Source organism: Cheilinus undulatus, linkage group 14 (assembly GCF_018320785.1).
Source record: "Cheilinus undulatus linkage group 14, ASM1832078v1, whole genome shotgun sequence".
Lineage (NCBI taxonomy): Eukaryota > Metazoa > Chordata > Actinopteri > Labriformes > Labridae > Cheilinus > Cheilinus undulatus.
This window is the reverse complement of record NC_054878.1, coordinates 43,992,304-44,010,150: the sequence shown is the minus strand read 5'-3', so window position 1 is coordinate 44,010,150 and position 17,847 is coordinate 43,992,304. Positions and strand designations below refer to the sequence as shown.

General features: G+C 41.1%; 2 protein-coding genes across 7 annotated transcripts in view; one reads left to right on the top strand and one right to left on the bottom strand.

Moving 5' to 3' along the window:
- Positions 1-689: 689 nt before the first annotated feature.
- LOC121521222 (activator of 90 kDa heat shock protein ATPase homolog 1-like) lies at positions 690-6,306 on the top strand. Of its 4 annotated transcripts, none has more exons than XM_041805012.1 (9): positions 690-1,073; positions 2,461-2,651; positions 3,051-3,133; positions 3,291-3,408; positions 3,485-3,576; positions 3,657-3,794; positions 4,520-4,621; positions 4,698-4,749; positions 4,831-6,306. In XM_041805012.1, the coding sequence occupies exons 1-9, from the start codon at positions 994-996 to the stop codon at positions 4,986-4,988; spliced, it is 1,014 nt and encodes a 337-aa protein (XP_041660946.1). In that variant the 5' UTR covers positions 690-993; the 3' UTR covers positions 4,989-6,306. The 4 variants fall into 4 exon arrangements, with proteins under 4 accessions (XP_041660946.1, XP_041660949.1, XP_041660947.1 ...); XM_041805015.1 differs by having other exon boundaries at positions 4,678-4,749; positions 4,831-4,972; XM_041805013.1 differs by lacking the exon at positions 3,657-3,794.
- Positions 6,307-8,070: 1,764 nt separating this feature from the next.
- The window catches only part of LOC121521217 (transcription factor IIIB 90 kDa subunit-like), a 33,885-nt gene continuing 24,108 nt past the window's right edge, over positions 8,071-17,847 (bottom strand). For 2 of the 3 annotated variants that reach the window (XM_041805004.1, XM_041805005.1), the window contains exons 7-19: positions 17,376-17,525; positions 17,017-17,110; positions 14,165-14,291; positions 13,460-13,499; positions 12,604-12,699; positions 12,232-12,528; positions 12,090-12,151; positions 11,893-11,974; positions 11,720-11,772; positions 11,228-11,505; positions 11,017-11,080; positions 8,701-8,890; positions 8,071-8,593 (exon numbers count right to left, since the gene is read on the bottom strand). In XM_041805004.1, the coding sequence (XP_041660938.1) occupies positions 8,562-8,593; positions 8,701-8,890; positions 11,017-11,080; positions 11,228-11,505; positions 11,720-11,772; positions 11,893-11,974; positions 12,090-12,151; positions 12,232-12,528; positions 12,604-12,699; positions 13,460-13,499; positions 14,165-14,291; positions 17,017-17,110; positions 17,376-17,525 (1,565 nt within the window). In that variant the 3' untranslated portion in view covers positions 8,071-8,561. The remainder of the gene's footprint in view (positions 8,594-8,700; positions 8,891-11,016; positions 11,081-11,227; positions 11,506-11,719; positions 11,773-11,892; positions 11,975-12,089; positions 12,152-12,231; positions 12,529-12,603; positions 12,700-13,459; positions 13,500-14,164; positions 14,292-17,016; positions 17,111-17,375; positions 17,526-17,847) is intronic. The other variant, XM_041805006.1, reaches the window with a different exon arrangement.

Sequence of the window (17,847 nt, the reverse complement as noted above, 5' to 3'; positions counted from 1 at the left end):
ATTTAAAAAATAGAATAAGTTTGAAACATCTATTTTCCCTTCACAGTAAAAAAATTACATTACTTGATATTGTATTTTTCTTTTTTTAGATTCACCTGGATACATAAAAAATAAATTTATGACATTAATTTTTATCTGTAAATGACAATGTAAGTAATTAACAATCATTTCCCCATTTAAATCTATGAAAATACCACACAAAATATTCCTGATCATGACCCTTCTCAATGAAGCCCCAAAGCAGAATCTTCCAGAAATTCAAACCAAGCATCCCAGACAAAGTTTAAACTGTTTTTTCCTCTCTTATAATTGGATGGCTTTTGATTTAGATAAATTTAAAACCATATGTTTAACACGTTCAGGTAAGTTCTCTTTCAGAGGAGGAAGAAGGAAACATGTAGAAGTAGAAGAGGAAGGACAAAATGAGGAAGAAAAAATTCACATGCGAGCACAAACAGGTTTCTCTAAACATGCACTAATGGTGGGGTGGCATGGCGAGGGGCTGCCGACCATGACCTGTGGCAGATTTCTAGTCTTGGACCAACCGTGACTTATACTGGCTGGTTCCCAGCCAAGGGTCCCACAGCTCCCACTGTACTGTATTTTACTTTGAAAGTCATCACAGGAAGTACTTAAATCACTGCTGAGGGTTCAGATTTCATGTAAGGAGTCAGAGAGTGTCAGCAGACTTTAACAGCAACATTTGGGGTACACGAGCAGGAACACAGGAATACTACGGATATACAACAGGAATACTACAAATACACTATAGGAATACTACCAGAATACCACAGGAGTGCCACAGGAATACTACAGAGTACTGCAGCAATAACTAAAGTATCCAGTACACTGATGTGGTGAAAGATCTTTTAATACTAGTGGTACTATAGTAAAACTAGTCCTTTACTCTGTATTAGTAATAGTAGCCTGTGGTAATCATAGTAGTAGTGTTAGTACGAATTCTTTTAGTAGTATTAGTTGTAAAGTACTGTGATGGCCAAGTGGGGAGAAGGAGATCCTCGATGGATTGTTGAGCAGAGAGCTGATGGAACCAACGTCAATAACTGGCACTGGTCTGTTTATTATATTCTATTATTGTTATTATTATTTTTCTATCATTATTTTTTATATTATTATTATTATTATTATTATTATTATTATTATTATTATCATCATTGTTGTTGTTGTTATTATCATTATAATGATTCCTACTACTATCCTTTACCAGTACTGGTCCTAAATGTGAGATTATGTTGAGTAGGTAGTACATTCTGAATTCATAGGATAATATTTTGTGTATGAAAGAAATCCACATATTTACTGGACTGGTCAGAACTTTTAGGTAGTAAAGGGGAGTGAACTGGTTGAACTAAATCACCCCATAATGCATTGCAGCTCCCAGACTATCCAACAGCAGAGCCAGCCATCCAGCCAACCAACTGCATAAAAATAGAAATAACCGTAGTGTGAAATATGTTGAATGCTGCTAGATAACACTTAAATTACTATGCAACTGTTGTGATGAAGGTGTGTTTATTATCATAATAATTCTTTTTTTTATATAATAGCCATAGAACAGAATGACTGCCACTCAGGATGGTCTCTACAATATTTGATACATCTATAGGCTGGAAACATTGAACTAGGGCTGTCAAGATTAATCACATTAATCATAATTAATTAAGGTCCATAATTAGTGAACGGTTTAAAAATTCATACCAACTGCATCTGTTATTGTTCCTTTAAACACACTAAAGTTAAGCTTAATCAGCGTCTCCCTGCAACTGCAGCTGACAGCTCATTGGGCAAGTCAAAAGTCATCTTAACCTTGTTTTATCAAATAATTATTTCTTTTACTGGCCCCTTATTTCCTTTTCAATCCATAACAAGTTCCTTTTTTCCATGGTTAAGGTCAGGTCTTCAAGCTACCATAAAACAAAGGTCCGTATCTAAACAGGAAACCTTTGGTTTTAGACAGTACAAATGCAAAATAATGGGAAAATGCAATAAAAGGATGCAGTTAATTGCAATTAACTACAGAAATTCTGAAGTTTATCACAATGTCATCTCTTTTTTGTACACCCATTGTTGAATTCTCTCAGACTGGCAGCTGGGATTGCTTTGTTTGTTGTTGCTAAGCCAGTTATAAAAGTCACATGACTTTTAAAACAATGAAGAGGCATACTAACTGTTAGCTTATGCAGTATATGTTTGAGAATGTAGTATTATTTGGTTTAGGACACAGCTGTTGACTACCTATGTGTGATTGTGAATCTAAATATCCAAAGATTAGAGCAAACAGACTCAACAAACTCGCATCCATTTGGACTAATCCTTCACTACACTGTGTAAGTGTTACATGACCCTCCAGCTGGTTCAGCACATGCTCAGTTATTTTTAACACGCCTGGTTTGGCCAGCTGCTGATGTATCTCTACCCTTGTGTCTGTGACATCGTCAGGACCGAGCGTGATGTCAGCGGCTGGTCGTCGGAGCGTCTCCGTCAGCTGCTGCTGGGGGTCAGGGTGGAGGGGCCGGAGGGCGTGTGTCAGCTGACTGACGTGTCCAAGCTGGATGGAGAAGCTTCCATCAACAACCGCAAAGGAAAACTCATCTTCTTCTACGAGTGGCAGATCCGAGCCAACTGGCTGGGTCAGTGATGATGTCACTGATGATGTCAGCATGTTTGTACATGTTGTGCTACACAAAGAGACTAACTACTAGGCTGGTGCTACGTAAGAGAGCCATATTTAGATGGTCAGAACAGTGTGATATTTTCTGCATGACACAAGGCCTGTTGTCCACAGCATGTTGTCTTGGAGCCCCCTTACATGTTTCTAAGAAAAGCTCCATGAAAAATCTATTGAGTTACAAAAGTCATATCTAGTAACTTTTGGTATCCCAACCCTTTCCCTAAACGGCAGTTTAATCTGCTTGCATTTCAATAGTTTTAGCGTGTATTTCCATTCTGAGAAATATGTGTCTCAGATGAACAGTCCACAGTCAGACTGTCTTGACATTTGGTGACTACTTCCTGTTTCCTGTGTGAAGGGACTTCGAGTGGTGGAGTGAAGTACAGGGGGACGGTGGATGTGGCCAACCTGTCAGATGAAAACGACCTAGATGACCTGGATGTGAGTCCATCACTGCACATCCCTGATGACTGATTGGTGAAACATTGTTTAAAATTGAATATTGATGACTGATTATTGATGACTGATTGACCTCACTGGTTACAGATCATTGATGACTCGACTGACTGATGATATATGATGTCGTTGTTGTCGGCAGATCTCAGCGTCTCTGTGTAAAGACCAGCCCAACACGCCGCTCCTTGACCTCATGAGGAAGAAAGGAGTTCAGGAGGTTCGGAGAGTTCTGGGCGAGTACATCCGCCAGGTTAAGTCAGGTCTGTTACCCAGAATGCACCACTACTAACCAATCAGTGATCTCTGTTGTAACCTGAGTGACCTTTGATCTCACAGAGTTCAGCCAGGGGATGATCCTGCCTACCGCCACTGGGCCGAAGCCCCCACAGCCACAGAAACCAACCCATGTCCAGAGCAGTAAAGCCCAGGTAGACTTTGGTTCATCTGTGGTGTCAAGATAATCAGCCCCTGACCTGACCTTTGACCTCTTTGATAATTTGTCCGACAGATTAGCCCAGCCCCAAAGTGTTCCTCTAGCCCTGCCCCCTGCGGGACAGGTGTTCGGATATCAACCTGCAGCTTCAATCTGAAAGAAACCTTCCAAACATCAGCTGATGAACTCTACAGGACGTTCATAAACCAGGAGGTAAAATCCAGGACAAAACCAGGGTAAAACCAGGCCATACCAGCCTAAACCCTGTCAACCACCCAGCTAGCATGATAATGTTGGTGCAGTATGGGTCCCATGTGGGTTGATCCATGGGTTCCATTTTGGCCCCACCTGTGATTGCCTATGTGAACAAGTGGGATCAGCCCATATGAGACCCATATAAGCCCCATCTGTAGAGATCCCTGATTGCCATGTGGACTTCAAGTAGGATCTGCCTGAGATCTCTAGAGATGGGGCCTATATGGGTCTCAAATGGGCTAATTCCTTGAAGTTCACTCTAGTGGGGGCACCCTGGAACCAACAGACATTTATATAACCCATATGGGGCCCACATGGACATGGTGGCTGGGCAGAACAGACAAGTATAAAACAGGGACAAAATCAGAACCAAACCAGGATAGATCAGGTGAACTAGTGCAAAACCAAGGAAAATCAAAGGCCAGGATAAACCAGGCAAACCCAGATAACACTGGGATAAACCAGGACCAAACCAGGTTTAACCCCTTAGAATTGTGGGTGAAATGAGTCAAAAACTCCTTACCAGGTGTGCCCAAATTAAACTGAAAGGTAATACTCTGAAGTTTCTTCCCAGACTGTCAGACTCACTGTAGCTGCTACTGGTGTTGAGAACCAATCTGAACCAATCCAGGCACTTTTAAACAAAAAGGCTAGATAAAGCCAGATAAAAGCTTTCTCTTCAGTTTGTCCAGGTGTTTACGCGCTCTGCAGCCACGGTGGACGGACGTCGAGGTGGGAGGTTCCAACTGTTGGGCGGGAACGTCAGCGGAGAGTTCACTCAGCTGGTAAGATCACAGCCGTTCATCCAATCACTGACAGATCCCTTCACCATGGTAACCAGACTTCTGCTGATCCCTGTAGGTACCGGACCTGAGGATTGAGATGAGGTGGCGGTTCAGGACGTGGCCCAGTGGTATGTCTTCCTGTTGTAATGTTTCAGAACCTGTGTTGTGTTCAAGGACACTCTGAGTTCTGAGCGTTACTTCTCTATCAGAGCACTACGCCACCATCAAGCTGGACCTGGAGGATCAAGGAGATGAGACAGAGCTGACGATGGAGTGTCGAGGTGTTCCTGCAGGCGAGGAGGATTCCACTAGAGAGGGCTGGACCCGCTTCTACTTCCAGGCCATCAAACAGACATTTGGATACTGAGGCAGTGAACCCTGGAGCTCAGCTGAAAGGCTGAGAGACAGTGGAGGTCGAGGATGATTAACTGAACAGGCTATAAAGGATCCTGTGGTGTTCCTCAAGGTGCTATTCTCGTGGCTCTGATTTTTAGAGGTCTCTGCATCATTCACGATCACACTGCTTTATCCTCAGGCAAAGGTACTAATAAGCTGTTTCCACTGATTAGACCGGTTCAGTTTGGTACGGCAAGGTACGCGTTTGCATTTCCATTATCAAAAGTTGGAAAGGGTCCCAAATTACTGACTTGAACCACCCCACTTTTTTGGCACCCTTCTGTAGCACCTTTCTGTCCCAAACAGGTGGAGCTACAGGGTTTGCACTGACTTCACTTTGAATGCATGACTCGACTGTATAGCTGGGCTGCAAAACATGGCTGTCTGCTCTATGTGGAGTGGGGGAAAACGAGAGAAAACAGACCAATACCTGCTAAAGTTAGGGTTATCTAGACTCAAGAGATCAGTTCAGGAATACGGTTTCCTGAACTGTTAGCATTGATATGTGGTCACAAATCGGGTTGCCTGATGTTTATGTGGACCTGATTTCAAGTACACAAAGCAGAGCGAGAAGCCACCCAATGTACCCATAATTTCTTACTCAATCTCATTTTATTTTAACACCAGATAAACCTTTAGTTTGATTTCAATGTGACAAAGTGTCACGGTACAGCTCTCAACTTTTATACTGTGTAGCGTGAACTGTTATAGAGTCGGATATGTTCACAAGGCGTTCACAGAAACAACTTCAGAATTTAACCACATAGAAATCACACTACTTTACAAAGGTTTTTTTTGTCTTTCCCATAAAACCAGCTGTGTTAATCAGACATGTTGGGACTACTTGTACAGCTATAAAACATAATCAATTGTCATTAGCCTTATCACCTTAGATATTTTACCCACTCTTAACAAGGCAACAAAAATACATTTTTATTCATTTATGCTGTGTTACAGTAGAGCCTTTTTCAAAATGTAAATCATTGGCTTGAAACAGAATTACCTTTTTATTCATCTTAACAATCTGAAAGAGCACATTGAACTTAACCATTAAGAAAACGATACCAGACCTCAAAGCTAAGTTGCAGTGTGCACAAATGTCAGGATGCCAGAAAATGAAGCAAAAAAAGTAGACTCTGATGGAAATTATTGAACTACTGTGAAAAGGTTCAAAAATTGGTAAAAAGTGGTACAAAAGCAAAAAAGTGACAAAAAAGGGGCAACAAGTGGCAAAAGTTCAATAAAAGCACCAAAGAGAAGTGGTAAAACAGTGGCAAAAATGGGGAAAAAACAGCACAATGGGTTAAAAATGGCAAAGAGGGGGAGGCAAAAATGGGCTAACTCCAGCAAAAATGGGTAGACAGTGACCAAAAAGTTCCAAAAAAGGGCTTAAAGTGGCAAAGAAACAGTTACAAGAAGCAAAATGAAGTAACAAATTGGGCAAAAAGTGACAAAAATGTGTGAAAACTTACAGAAATGTGTGAAAAGGGGCCAAAACTGGGCAAATAGCAGCCAAAGTGTGATTGAAGGGCCAAAAAGAAGTGGCAAAATGGGCAAAAGGTGACAAATATGGGTTTAAGTGCATAGCATAATTAATAAAACCTACCAAGTTGGTTAATAAAAAATCACAAAAAGCAGCAAAATGGCAATAGAAGTGCCTTAAGGAAGTGGTAAAACAGTGGCTAAAATTGGTAAACAAAACGGCAAAAACAGTAACAACAATGAGCTAAAAGCAGCAAAAATGAGTAGAAAGTGGCAAAAAGTTGTGGGAAAAATAGGACGAAACCTAGCAAAAATTAAGAAAAAGTAGCAAAAAATAGCAAAATAAGCAGAAAGTTGCAAATATTTGTAAGAAAATAGCACAAAAAATGAGCAACAAAGTGCCTTAAGAAAGTGGTTAAACAGTGGCAAAATGGGTTAATACCAGTGAAATAGTGGCAAAAATCAGTTAAAAGTGTCAAAAATGGGTTAAAAATGGCAAAAGAGGAGAAATAAATGGAAGAACAGCAGCAAAATTGGGATAAAAGTGGCAAAAATAAGCTACAAGTGGCAAAAAGAACTTGGAAATTGAGCATGGAGTGACAAGAATGGGTGAAAAGTTACAAAATCATGTGAAAAGTGGAAAAACTGTGCAAAAATGCAGCCGGATGCCAAAAAGAAATGGAAAAAAGGGGCAAAAGGCGGCTAAAATGGGCTTAATGTGGCAACAGCAGATAAAAACTAGAGAATTTAGTTAAAGTGGAAAAAGAAGTATCAAAAAATGGGCGGAAATTGTTAAATGGAGTTAAGAAGTAGCATGAATTAGTAATGAGAACATCCTGTTTGCCAGAATGCTAGCACCAGTGCTACTTATCTAATACATATGCAGTGATATCATCACTAAACTATAGCAGGGAGAGAACATTTCTCTGGGTGTTCAGGTGACTAGCCAATTCTGGGTGCAGGCCTGGTCACCAGTACAAACTTTCTTCAGTCAGCAGCTGGGATGGCCTGTGACATCACACGCATAAACCCTCTACAGTCCACCCACCAGGTGGACTGTAGAGGGTTTAGCATACCGAGCCATACCAAACCGTACTAAATCAAACTGGACCATCTGGTGGAAACGCGGCTCAAATGTACCTAACAGACGACGATGTCCGACCTATAACGGTGGAGCTAGACTCAGTGCAGTTAATTGATTGGTTGACAGCAGTGAAAATGGACAAACATGTTTATGCTGAGCTGAACAGATATTAAAGATATCAGGAAACACTTACATACAGTAATATCTTATTACTGAGAAGGAACAAACTTTATTTCACCCCGAGGAAGGCTGGACAGATGCCGGCTGTAAGATCAGAGTCTATAGTGCCAAACTGCTGAATCAAGCTGGACCTCTTGGTGGAAATGCACCATGGCTTTGCTTAAAGACTTAAACACGTTGGCACGGATTAGCCTAGCAGAGCAAACGGAGTTATTTATGCTGTCATAAAGTATTTACTGACTGTTTCTTTAAAGGTTGATGTGTGACTATGACAGGATTTTTTAATAAAAAAAGACGACAGGTCCAATGAAGAAACAGTTTCTGTATTTTTCTGTTTACAAATTCTTCACCAGGACATTTTTTTACTTGTCATCATATAATTTAAAAAGTTACACAAAGAAATAAAAACAGAGTTACACAAACAACATGAATAAAAACATAATAAATGAGGATTTTCCAGGATTTTTTCATCTTTTCTCAAACTGATAGATGCCCGTTTGGATGTTTTAAATGATGTTTTACAGGAATGTTAACTTTATATTTACATCAAATTCAACAGATGATATAAAAATACACAAACATCTAAAATCTACAACTTTACAATATAAACAACACAAGAGGCTTCAATTCAGTGATCAATTTAGAGTGTAAAAAGGGTTAAAATCTTCAGAGAGTGATGTGAAAGACTCCATGACTTATCATAATGCTGTTTCTTATCAGTCACTGAAAGTTGGTTATTGATCCTCAGTGGAGCTGCCTCGGTGATGGACGGAGAGTTCTTCTGCTGGGCGATCGGGCTTAGAAGACTTCCTCCTCCTCACAGCCGTAATCTACAACAAGGAATGAATGAATGAATGCCTAGTTTGAACATACCAGCCTCAGTAGGGAGATGATTTTAGTCTGTGTTAATAAAGTTATTTGACACAAAAGGTCTGACCTCCTACGAGCTGCAGAGCGGAAACACACTCCTCCTCTTCTACCTCCTCCTCCTCCGCCTCCTCCTCTGCCTCCTCGACCGCAGTGACGGCAGCAGCCGGACTGGAGGCGGCTACAGGTTCAGGGTCAGGGATCGGTTCAGCTGGAGTTTCCGCTGTTGTGTCTGTTGTCATGGATACCAGGTGTTCTTCCTGAGAAAAAGAGGAAGTGAAAAGTTGAGCTGTGGCAATTAAAAACCCAACCATGAACAAACCAAGCCTTAAAAGGATGCATCTTTAAAAGAATGCTTTCTTGAAAGGACCCAGCCTTAAAAGGATCCAGCTTTAAAAGGATGCATCCTTAAAAAAACACATCCTTTAAAGGACCAAGCCCTAAAAGGACCTTACCTTTTAAAGGATGCATCCTAAAAAGACACATCCTTGAAAGAACCCAGTCTTAAAAGGATACAGCGTTAAAGGATGTGCTGAGAGAATCAACTTTCTGGTGTTATTAAATTATTTTCATTGAAAAAAAAATAGTCTCAATCCCAGTTTAATTATCAGTTGAGTTTTAAACTTTGGAATATTTAACCAAAGTCGGGTTTATCAAGACAGATGTTTTATTTTATTTCTTATGCAGTGAACTTTTGAACTCTCCATTGCTGCTGACCTGGTAAACTTTTGAATTCCCTGGTTCTGTGAACTTGATGAACCCTTGGTTTCCAAGAACTTGGTGAACTCTCAGTTTGTGCAAACTTCAAAACTGTGTCTAAAGTTCAACTCAAAAGGGTGGTACTTTCCATGAAGATACGTCAGCGGAACCAGGTATAAAAAGGGGGCCCCTGGTTGCCCATTAGGTCTCTTGCAGACTCCAACCTGTTGGCTGGATTGGCATGTACTGGTTCTTCGGTCCTGAGACCTTCTGTGGGTGATCGGTGATAACTCCTATCGGTGAACAAACCAGTTAGGGGTTGTACTTGAAAGCGGAAAGGAAACTTATCTGTAAAAAGAGGGTATGACTAGAAGCTAACAAGTACTACCCAACGGCCATTAAAAGTCAGAGAGACCCATGCTGGTATTTTGCTCACCTAAGGCAGCGTCAGCTGATTGGAGAAAATTTTTTCTATGGTCCTGAGTGGAGAACTAAATTTAGCCAAAAGCTATCTTTTGTGGTTTCACCTCGGGAGTTTTTGACCATTTTGAATTTTTGGTACCTCTATTCTCATGTTGAACCAATGTTTTTTTTTTTTGCTTCTAAATTGCTTTTTACATCATTTTTCATCCATGGAATCACTCAAAAATGTTCATGTAGTCCATTTTTGTTGGTGATGAATTTACTTTTACATGTAATCTCTGACAACTTGATTAACAGTCTGGCTTTTTGAGTGATTTGATACATTTTTGACTGAGCTGCGAATAAAATAAAAAAGGTTTTTAAAACCATATCTTAGACTCTGGTGGGACTTTGTCTCTAAATTTGCTGGAGGAACTTTACACGCTTTCGAGGATTTAAATTGTTTCTTTTTCTTGTGGGATTATTGAGGACGAATTTTCAGGAGGGTTTTTTCTTCGGACCACATAAAGCCCTGTAGATGAGTCTGAGTCGACACGGCTTCTCTCTGTTCTTTTCTAAAATACAGCAGGCACGGTTACACACATTTAAGGGGGGGTTTGTTAAAGCTGTAGAGGTATGTAACTTTTCACTACTCAGTATTTTATCCTGGATCTCGTAACAGATGCATCCTTAAAAGACACAACCTTGAAAGGTCCCAGCCTTAAAAGGACCCAGCTTTAAAAAGGTGCATCCTAAAAAGGACCCAGCCATAAAAGGACCCAGCTTTAAGAGATGTATCCTTAAAATAACGCATCCTTGAAAGGACCGAGCCTTAAAAGGACCCAGGTTTAAAAGGATGCATCCTTAAAAGACACATCCTTGAAAGGACCTAGCCATTAAAGGACCTTACCTTTAAAAGGATGCATCCTTCAAAGAACGCATCCTTGAAAGGACCCAGCCTTAAAGGGACCCAGGTTTATAAGGATGCATCCTTAAAAGACACATTGTTGAAAGGTCCCAGCCATTAAAGGACCCAGCTTTAAGGGATGCATCCTTAAAAGAATGCATCCTTGAAAGAACCCAGCCTTAAAAGGATCCAGCTTTAAAAGGATGCATCCTTAAAAGAACACATCCTTGAGAGGATGTAGTGTTACTTAGATTATAAATAACTGTTTACAAAAATATGGGGAAAAGGCTGTGCTATGAATCTTGGGATTTGTTTGGCCATGAGGGATGACAAGGATGCATCCTCTGCTGGATGAGGAAAGAGGAGCACGGAGCTCACCTGGTGGCTCACCTGAACAGCTGTTTTCTTCTTCTTTGGTGTGGAGGAAATAAGGAGGCGGACCCTGAAACAGAATGTAAACACACAGAGTATAACAATCAATCAGTGTCAGATTATTATAATGAACCAATCAGTGATTATCAGTTATCAGAATGCTGTTGTTCGGGTGCTGCTAGTGGCAGACATTTAAAAGTATTTACGGTATCACTACCTCTTCCCCATGATGCTAGTGTTAGCAGCGAGGTCTTTGTTTGCGTCGCTGGTCTTCCTGCGGCGGCGGCGGTTGAGTCGTTTGCGTGTGTCAGGGGGGTCGTTGGAAGGCCCGCTTGGACTGCTGCCCCCTCCACTTCCTGTCCCCCTGCTGTTCAGGTCTCTGAGGACATCGTAGTTGATCTTACTGGAGATCTTCTTCTTCTCCAACATCCTCTCGATGGCCTCACCTGCCGTCGTTGCCTCCACGTGTTCTTTCTTCTTTTTGGACTTCTTCGGCTTTAAAAACAAGAGAAAGATCACCAAATATGTAGTTTTTCTGAGTGACTTTAATTCTAATAACTCTGCCTAATGAGATATATGAGACTAACTTATTATCTCTGATTTAATACCAAAATGCAAGATAGAGCCATGAGCACAATGGTGTCAGTACACAGGTACACAGAACCCCTGCACACCAGGCAGGGAAACCCTGCTTATCAGTCACTCTTACCTTTTCCTTATAAGTGCCCTGTTCCTTCTCCTTCTTTATCCGCTCTTCTTTCTCTGAAAACACAAAGCGAACACATGTTCAGGGTGTTTATCAAAAACACCTTGGGAGGGTTGTGGTGGTGGTGGCAAATGAAGGTAATGCAAAGGATGAAGGTGATGAAAAGTCTTCCTCACCTTCCTGCTCCTTTAGGTACTCTGCATTTTGTTTCATCCACAGGTCAGTCTTCACCTGGACTTCCTTCTCGTTCAGGATGTACTGGAAAGAGTCAAAACACCACATCCCGTTCACACCCTTTCATGGTAAAAGCACCCTTTATAATGCTCAAAATGGTGGAAGCTGCTAAAATTTAAACACTGATTAATTCACTTACCTTCTCAATCTCCTGGTCATCTATACCATCCAGGTCCAACTCTCCCCCCTCCGGCTCCTCTCCTGAAAAACACAAACTGCCTGTTTACTATAAAGGCCGCTTTGATATTATGACAACATTACTGAGGTGTCTTTGTTCATACCTTCTGGTTTCTCCCCTGTCTCGGACTCAAACATTGGTTGGAGGCTCAGGCTGGCAGCAGTCGGCATCTTTCCCAGGATGGTGGCCAGAGGGGCGGCCGGACGGTGAGGTTCTGCTCCCTTATTGTCAGGCCCCACCTCCTGTCCGCTAACATTAGACTTGCCGCCCTCCTCTTCTTGGATTACCGCACACAGGAAGTCCTGAGTCAGTTGTTGGGCAGCAGCTTGGAGCTCGTCCTCCTCGGCCTCTGGGTCCTCTTGCTCCGAGATCGTGGACAAAACCTCTGAGTCGTCTGGATCTGAAATTCAGTAAAGATTTAGTCAAAGGTTTTGTTACTTAGCTTATAAACAGGCAAATCAGGATCAGTACTGGCCAATTTCTTTGGCGTAGGCGGCGTAGATCCCTCTCAGTTTGGGTTGGCTCTTCTCCAGCTCTGTCTCAATCTCGTCTTTGTAACAGGTGATCTCTCCTGACGAGACAGAAAGAAGGTTTGAGGCCTTCCGTTACAAAAAACTTAAACTCTGAGTGTCCCTTACAACATCCTTCACCCCCCCCAGTGTCCTTTACAGTGTCCTTAAATCCCCAAGCATTCCTTAAAGTGTCCTAAATCCACCTAGTATCCTTACCCTTGTGTTCTTTACAGTGCCCTAAATCCTTGACTGTTCTTAACAGTGTCTCTTTCCTTCAAGTATCCTTAACAGTGTCCTAAATTCCCCAGTGTCCTTTACAGTGTCTGCAACTGCTCGAGTGTTCTCTGCAGTGTCCTGAATTCCTAGTGTCCCTTTAAGTTTCTTGTTGAGTGCCCATTTTGACATTTGAAAAGCTGCCAACAGTTAATGAAACCTTCAAACAGTGAATTTCATTTTAAAAGGATAAAAAATTATCTAAAAAATTGATGTTTTAATTATTACTATTAGAATCCTTCTTGATCTTTAAGAGTGCTAAGAGTAAGCTCCACTTCTGTCTCTTTTGGTGTCCTACATTATCCACACTGAGGTCAACACCTAAATATAACTACAAATACCCTCTTAAGTATACTGAATGGCCAACAAGGAGGCCTCTTTAGTGTCCACAATAACCCGTAAGAACAATCTGAGAAGTGCTTTTCTGTTTAGAACCCTCTGAGGTGTTGATTACACATTTCAACCCTCTCTCTCTCTCCTGCCCTGATCAATCTGTTTACATCGCTTTGAAATGTCCTTAAGTTAGGAGCAGGTTTTGAAACTGACCCGCAACGTCATCAAGCTTCCTTGCCAGCTCCTGTTCCAACTGCAGAAAAAAAGGAAAGTAAAGTTTAGCAAACCATATGCATAAGCTAATCAAAAACATAGTGATCTGACTGCTGCAGCCAATCACAGACAACGTGACCTACTTGACACTACAAAGGGAAGCCAGAGTAATCTACTTGCATTAACATATCAAACATAATGTGATCTACCTGCATTAACCAGTAAGGGACAAAGTGATCTGCCTGTATTAACCAGTCAAAGACAAAGTGATCTACCCCATCAATCAATCAAAGAAAAAGAGGTCTACCTGCATTAACCAATAGGTGAAAAAGGGATCTACCTACATCAACCAGTAGGTTATAAAGTAACTTACCTGTTTTTACCAATCAGAGACAAAGTAACATCAATTTTTATCAAAGAAAACCAGTTATAGACAAAGTGATCTACCTGAATCAACCAGTTAGAGATAAAGGGATCTAACTGCATTTATCAATCAAAGAAAGAGTGATCCAACTGCATTAAATAGTTAGATATAGAGGGATATACTTGGACCAGTGATCTTGAGACCAATTGATCTACCTGCATTAACCTGTCAGAGACAACGTGATCTACCCGTATCAACCAACCAAAGTGATTAACATGCATTAAACAACTGGAGAAAAACATGATCTACTGGCATTAACCAATCAGAGAAATATAATCCACCTGCTGCATCTTGGCTTTGTGTTGTGCTGCTGTGAAAGAGGGTGGATCACATTCCTGTTCCAGGTCAACTCTCATGAACTCATCAATGGTAAGCTGACTGGTGGGTGTATCCTCAAATTCTGTTAATCTGTAGAGAGAGAGGGGGAGTTGTAACCTACTAGAATCAGCTGTGATCTTCTGACCTGATATGTTCTACTTCATTTTATTTATTGATTTTTTTTACTTACTTCAGCCTAATATAAGCTGCTCACTTTTAAATAATCGGATTTTTTTTTGCAGATTGTTATCTACTGATACTAGTGGTGATTTGTTTTGCTTGCAACCTACTTTTGTCAGTTGTGATCTTCTCTAACTAACTGTTATTTCTCATTGTTATTGTGATCAAATATATCGTGGGGTAAGATCTACTGTTTTTCATTGTGATCTACTGATTTTGGCATTAATCTACAATCACTGATATTAATCTACTGTAATCTGGTTGTGATCTCCTTTGTCAATTATAATCTACCGTGGCTTATAGTGATGTACAGCCATTGACAGTGATCAATTTTAATCTAGTTATGATCTACTTATGTCTACTAAGATCTAATTCTGTTAATTGTGACCTATAGCCATTGACAGCAATCTTCTGTAATCTGGTTTGGATCTACTACTAACAATTGTGAACTTCTGTTGTAGACAGAAGTCTACATATATTGACAGTGATCTACTGTGATCTAGTTTGGAACTAACCATGTCAATTGTGATCTACTCTTTGTGACAGAAATATATTGCCAGCCATTGACAGTGATTTATTATAATCTGGTTGCAATCTACTATCCTTAATTGTGATCTACAGTCACTGAGTCATCAATCCGGTTGTAATCTACAGTCACTGAAAAGGGATCTACTGAAATCTGGTTGTGGTCTATAGTCACTGAAAGTGATCTACTGTAATCTGGCTGGGATCTACAGTCAGTGGCAGTGATCTACTGAAATCCAGAATGTGATCTACAGTCCTTGCCAGTGAGTAACTAAAATCTGGTTGTGATCTGCAGTCCATGGCAGTGATCTACTGAAATACTGTTGTGATCTGCAGTCACTGACAATGATCTACTTCAATCTGGTTGTGATCTACAGTCACTGGCAGTGATCTGCTGTGATCTGGTCGGGATCTGCAGAAACGTGCAGTGATCTGCTGTAATCTGGTTGTGATCTACAGTCACTGGCAGTGATCAACTGTAATCTGGTTGGGATCTGCAGTCACTGGCAGTGATCCACTGTAATCTGGTTGGGATCTGCAGTCACTGGCAGTGATTCACTGTAATCTGGTTGGGATCTGCAGTCACTGGCAGTGATCTACAGTCACTGGCAGTGATCCACTGTAATCTGGTTGGGATCTACAGTCACTGGCAGTGATCAACTGTAATCTGGATGGGATCTGCAGTCACTGGCAGTGATCTACTGTAATCTGGTTGGGATCTGCAGTCACTGGCAGTGATCAACTGTAATCTGGTTGGGATCTACAGTCACTGGCAGTGATCAACTGTAATCTGGTTGGGATCTGCAGTCACTGGCAGTGATCAACTGTAATCTGGTTGGGATCTGCAGTCACTGGCAGTGATCTACTGTAATCTGGTTGTGATCTACAGTCACTGGCAGTGATTAACTGTAATCTGGTTGTGATCTACAGTCACTGGCAGTGATCTACTGTAATCTGGTTGTGATCTACAGTCACTGGCAGTGATCAACTGTAATCTGGTTGGGATCTGCAGTCACTGGCAGTGATCTACTGTAATCTGGTTGTGATCTACAGTCACTGGCAGTGATTAACTGTAATCTGGTTGTGATCTACAGTCACTGGCAGTGATCTACTGTAATCTGGTTGGGATCTGCAGTCACTGGCAGTGATCCACTGTAATCTGGTTGTGATCTACAGTCACTGGCAGTGATCAACTGTAATCTGGTTGGGATCTGCAGTCACTGGCAGTGATCTACTGTAATCTGGTTGTGATCTACAGTCACTGGCAGTGATTAACTGTAATCTGGTTGTGATCTACAGTCACTGGCAGTGATCTACTGTAATCTGGTTGTGATCTACAGTCACTGGCAGTGATAAACTGTAATCTGGTTGGGATCTGCAGTCACTGGCAGTGATCTACTGTAATCTGGTTGAGATCTAAGGTCACTGGCAGTGATCAACAGTAATCAGGGTGTGACCTAGTCACTGGCAGTTATCTACTGTAATCTGGTTGTGATCTACAGTCACTGGCAGTGATCAACAGTAATCTGGTTGTGATCTACAGTAACTGACATTGATGTACTGTTACTTGGCTGGGATCTGCTGGTTGTGATTCACGTATACTGACAGTGATCTACAGTCATCTGATTGCGGTGAACTAGTGTTGATTGTAATCTCAAGTAACTGACATTGATCTATTGTAATCTGGTTGTGATCTACTACTGCTGATTGTGATCTACAGTAGCTGACAATGATCTACAGTCACTGAAAGTGATCTTTTGTAAACTGGAAGTGTTATTCTTCAGGCTGTTTTACCAGCCATATAAGTTATGGCGAAGTGTCCAGCCTAAGCCACTTGGTATGAACTAGGTAAGCAAGAACTTCAGTAGTGTCACTGGTTGATTAACAAGGAGATGTGAGGTTAAATTAACTAGAAGGGTATAATATCCAAACTAATCACAACATTGTCACGGATCTGAGGTTTTCACTTAATTTGACTAATCAGTAATATCAGTGTTTCTTAGAGTGTTGCCTCTCTGCTGGTACTTTTTTCAAACTGGGCTGCATTTGATTTATGCATAGCTGGTGCAAACCATAGCCAGGATCTACATTTATGTAAATATAATCTGACCTTTTTCTTAGTGTGGTTTGACACACTTTGACCACGCTGATCACATCCTTCACCGTGCGACGAAACTTGTGCATCCGAGCAGCTACCAGGAGAGCTAAAGAAGAGGAGGGAGAGAAATGCTAAATACATGGCTGTTTATGAAATAAGAGAGACAATAGGAGCACATATACGAAAGGGACTGCTTCAAAATCAGAGGTTGGAAACTTAAGGCCAAAAACCACTGGTATGATCAAGCCCAGGCACTCAAGATGGTTTGAAGAATGTAAATGGCCTTTACTTCATGAAGCTAGAAAGATCAAAAATACACAACCACATGGCTGTTTATGTTTGTTGTTGTAAATAAAGCAATCATGTTTTACCTGCCCCACAGAGCCCGGAGGGTCGGCGCCCCGTATGCATCCAGTCCCGCTTCATCCTCTGGACTAGACGAAGAGCCGTCATAGAAACTTCGTGAGTCTTGACCCCAAACTCCAGCATGTGAGCAAACCGAGGGATGTACAGGCACGGGTCTGAGGAGGACAAGGGAGAGGAAGAAGCAGTAGTAAGATTTTATTACAGGTTGTTTAGCATGACTTTAATGGGACAATATGGAAATTGATGGAAAATGTTTACCATTACATAAAAGAGTTTTTTTGTTGTTATACTAGCCAAATTATATTGACCATGATTGATGTATAAAATCAGTAAAAGGGTAAAACAGCCATGTGGGCTTTATAGGCACTGTACGATGTGCAGCATATCTATGAAATAACATGACTATATCATTTTTAAAAACTGTTAATAATTACACATAGGTTGTGGTTGTTTAGCTAAACAATGTGTAGCAATATG

Excerpts from the sequence above, each read along its gene's own strand:
- LOC121521222 (XM_041805012.1), top strand. The coding sequence starts at position 994 with ATGGCCAAGTGGGGAGAAGGAGATCCTCGATGGATTGTTGAGCAGAGA. Across the intron at positions 1,074-2,460 it reads AACGTCAATAACTGGCACTG|GACCGAGCGTGATGTCAGCG; the intron begins GTCTGTTTATTA and ends TGACATCGTCAG. Across the intron at positions 3,577-3,656 it reads TCCAGAGCAGTAAAGCCCAG|ATTAGCCCAGCCCCAAAGTG; the intron begins GTAGACTTTGGT and ends TTTGTCCGACAG.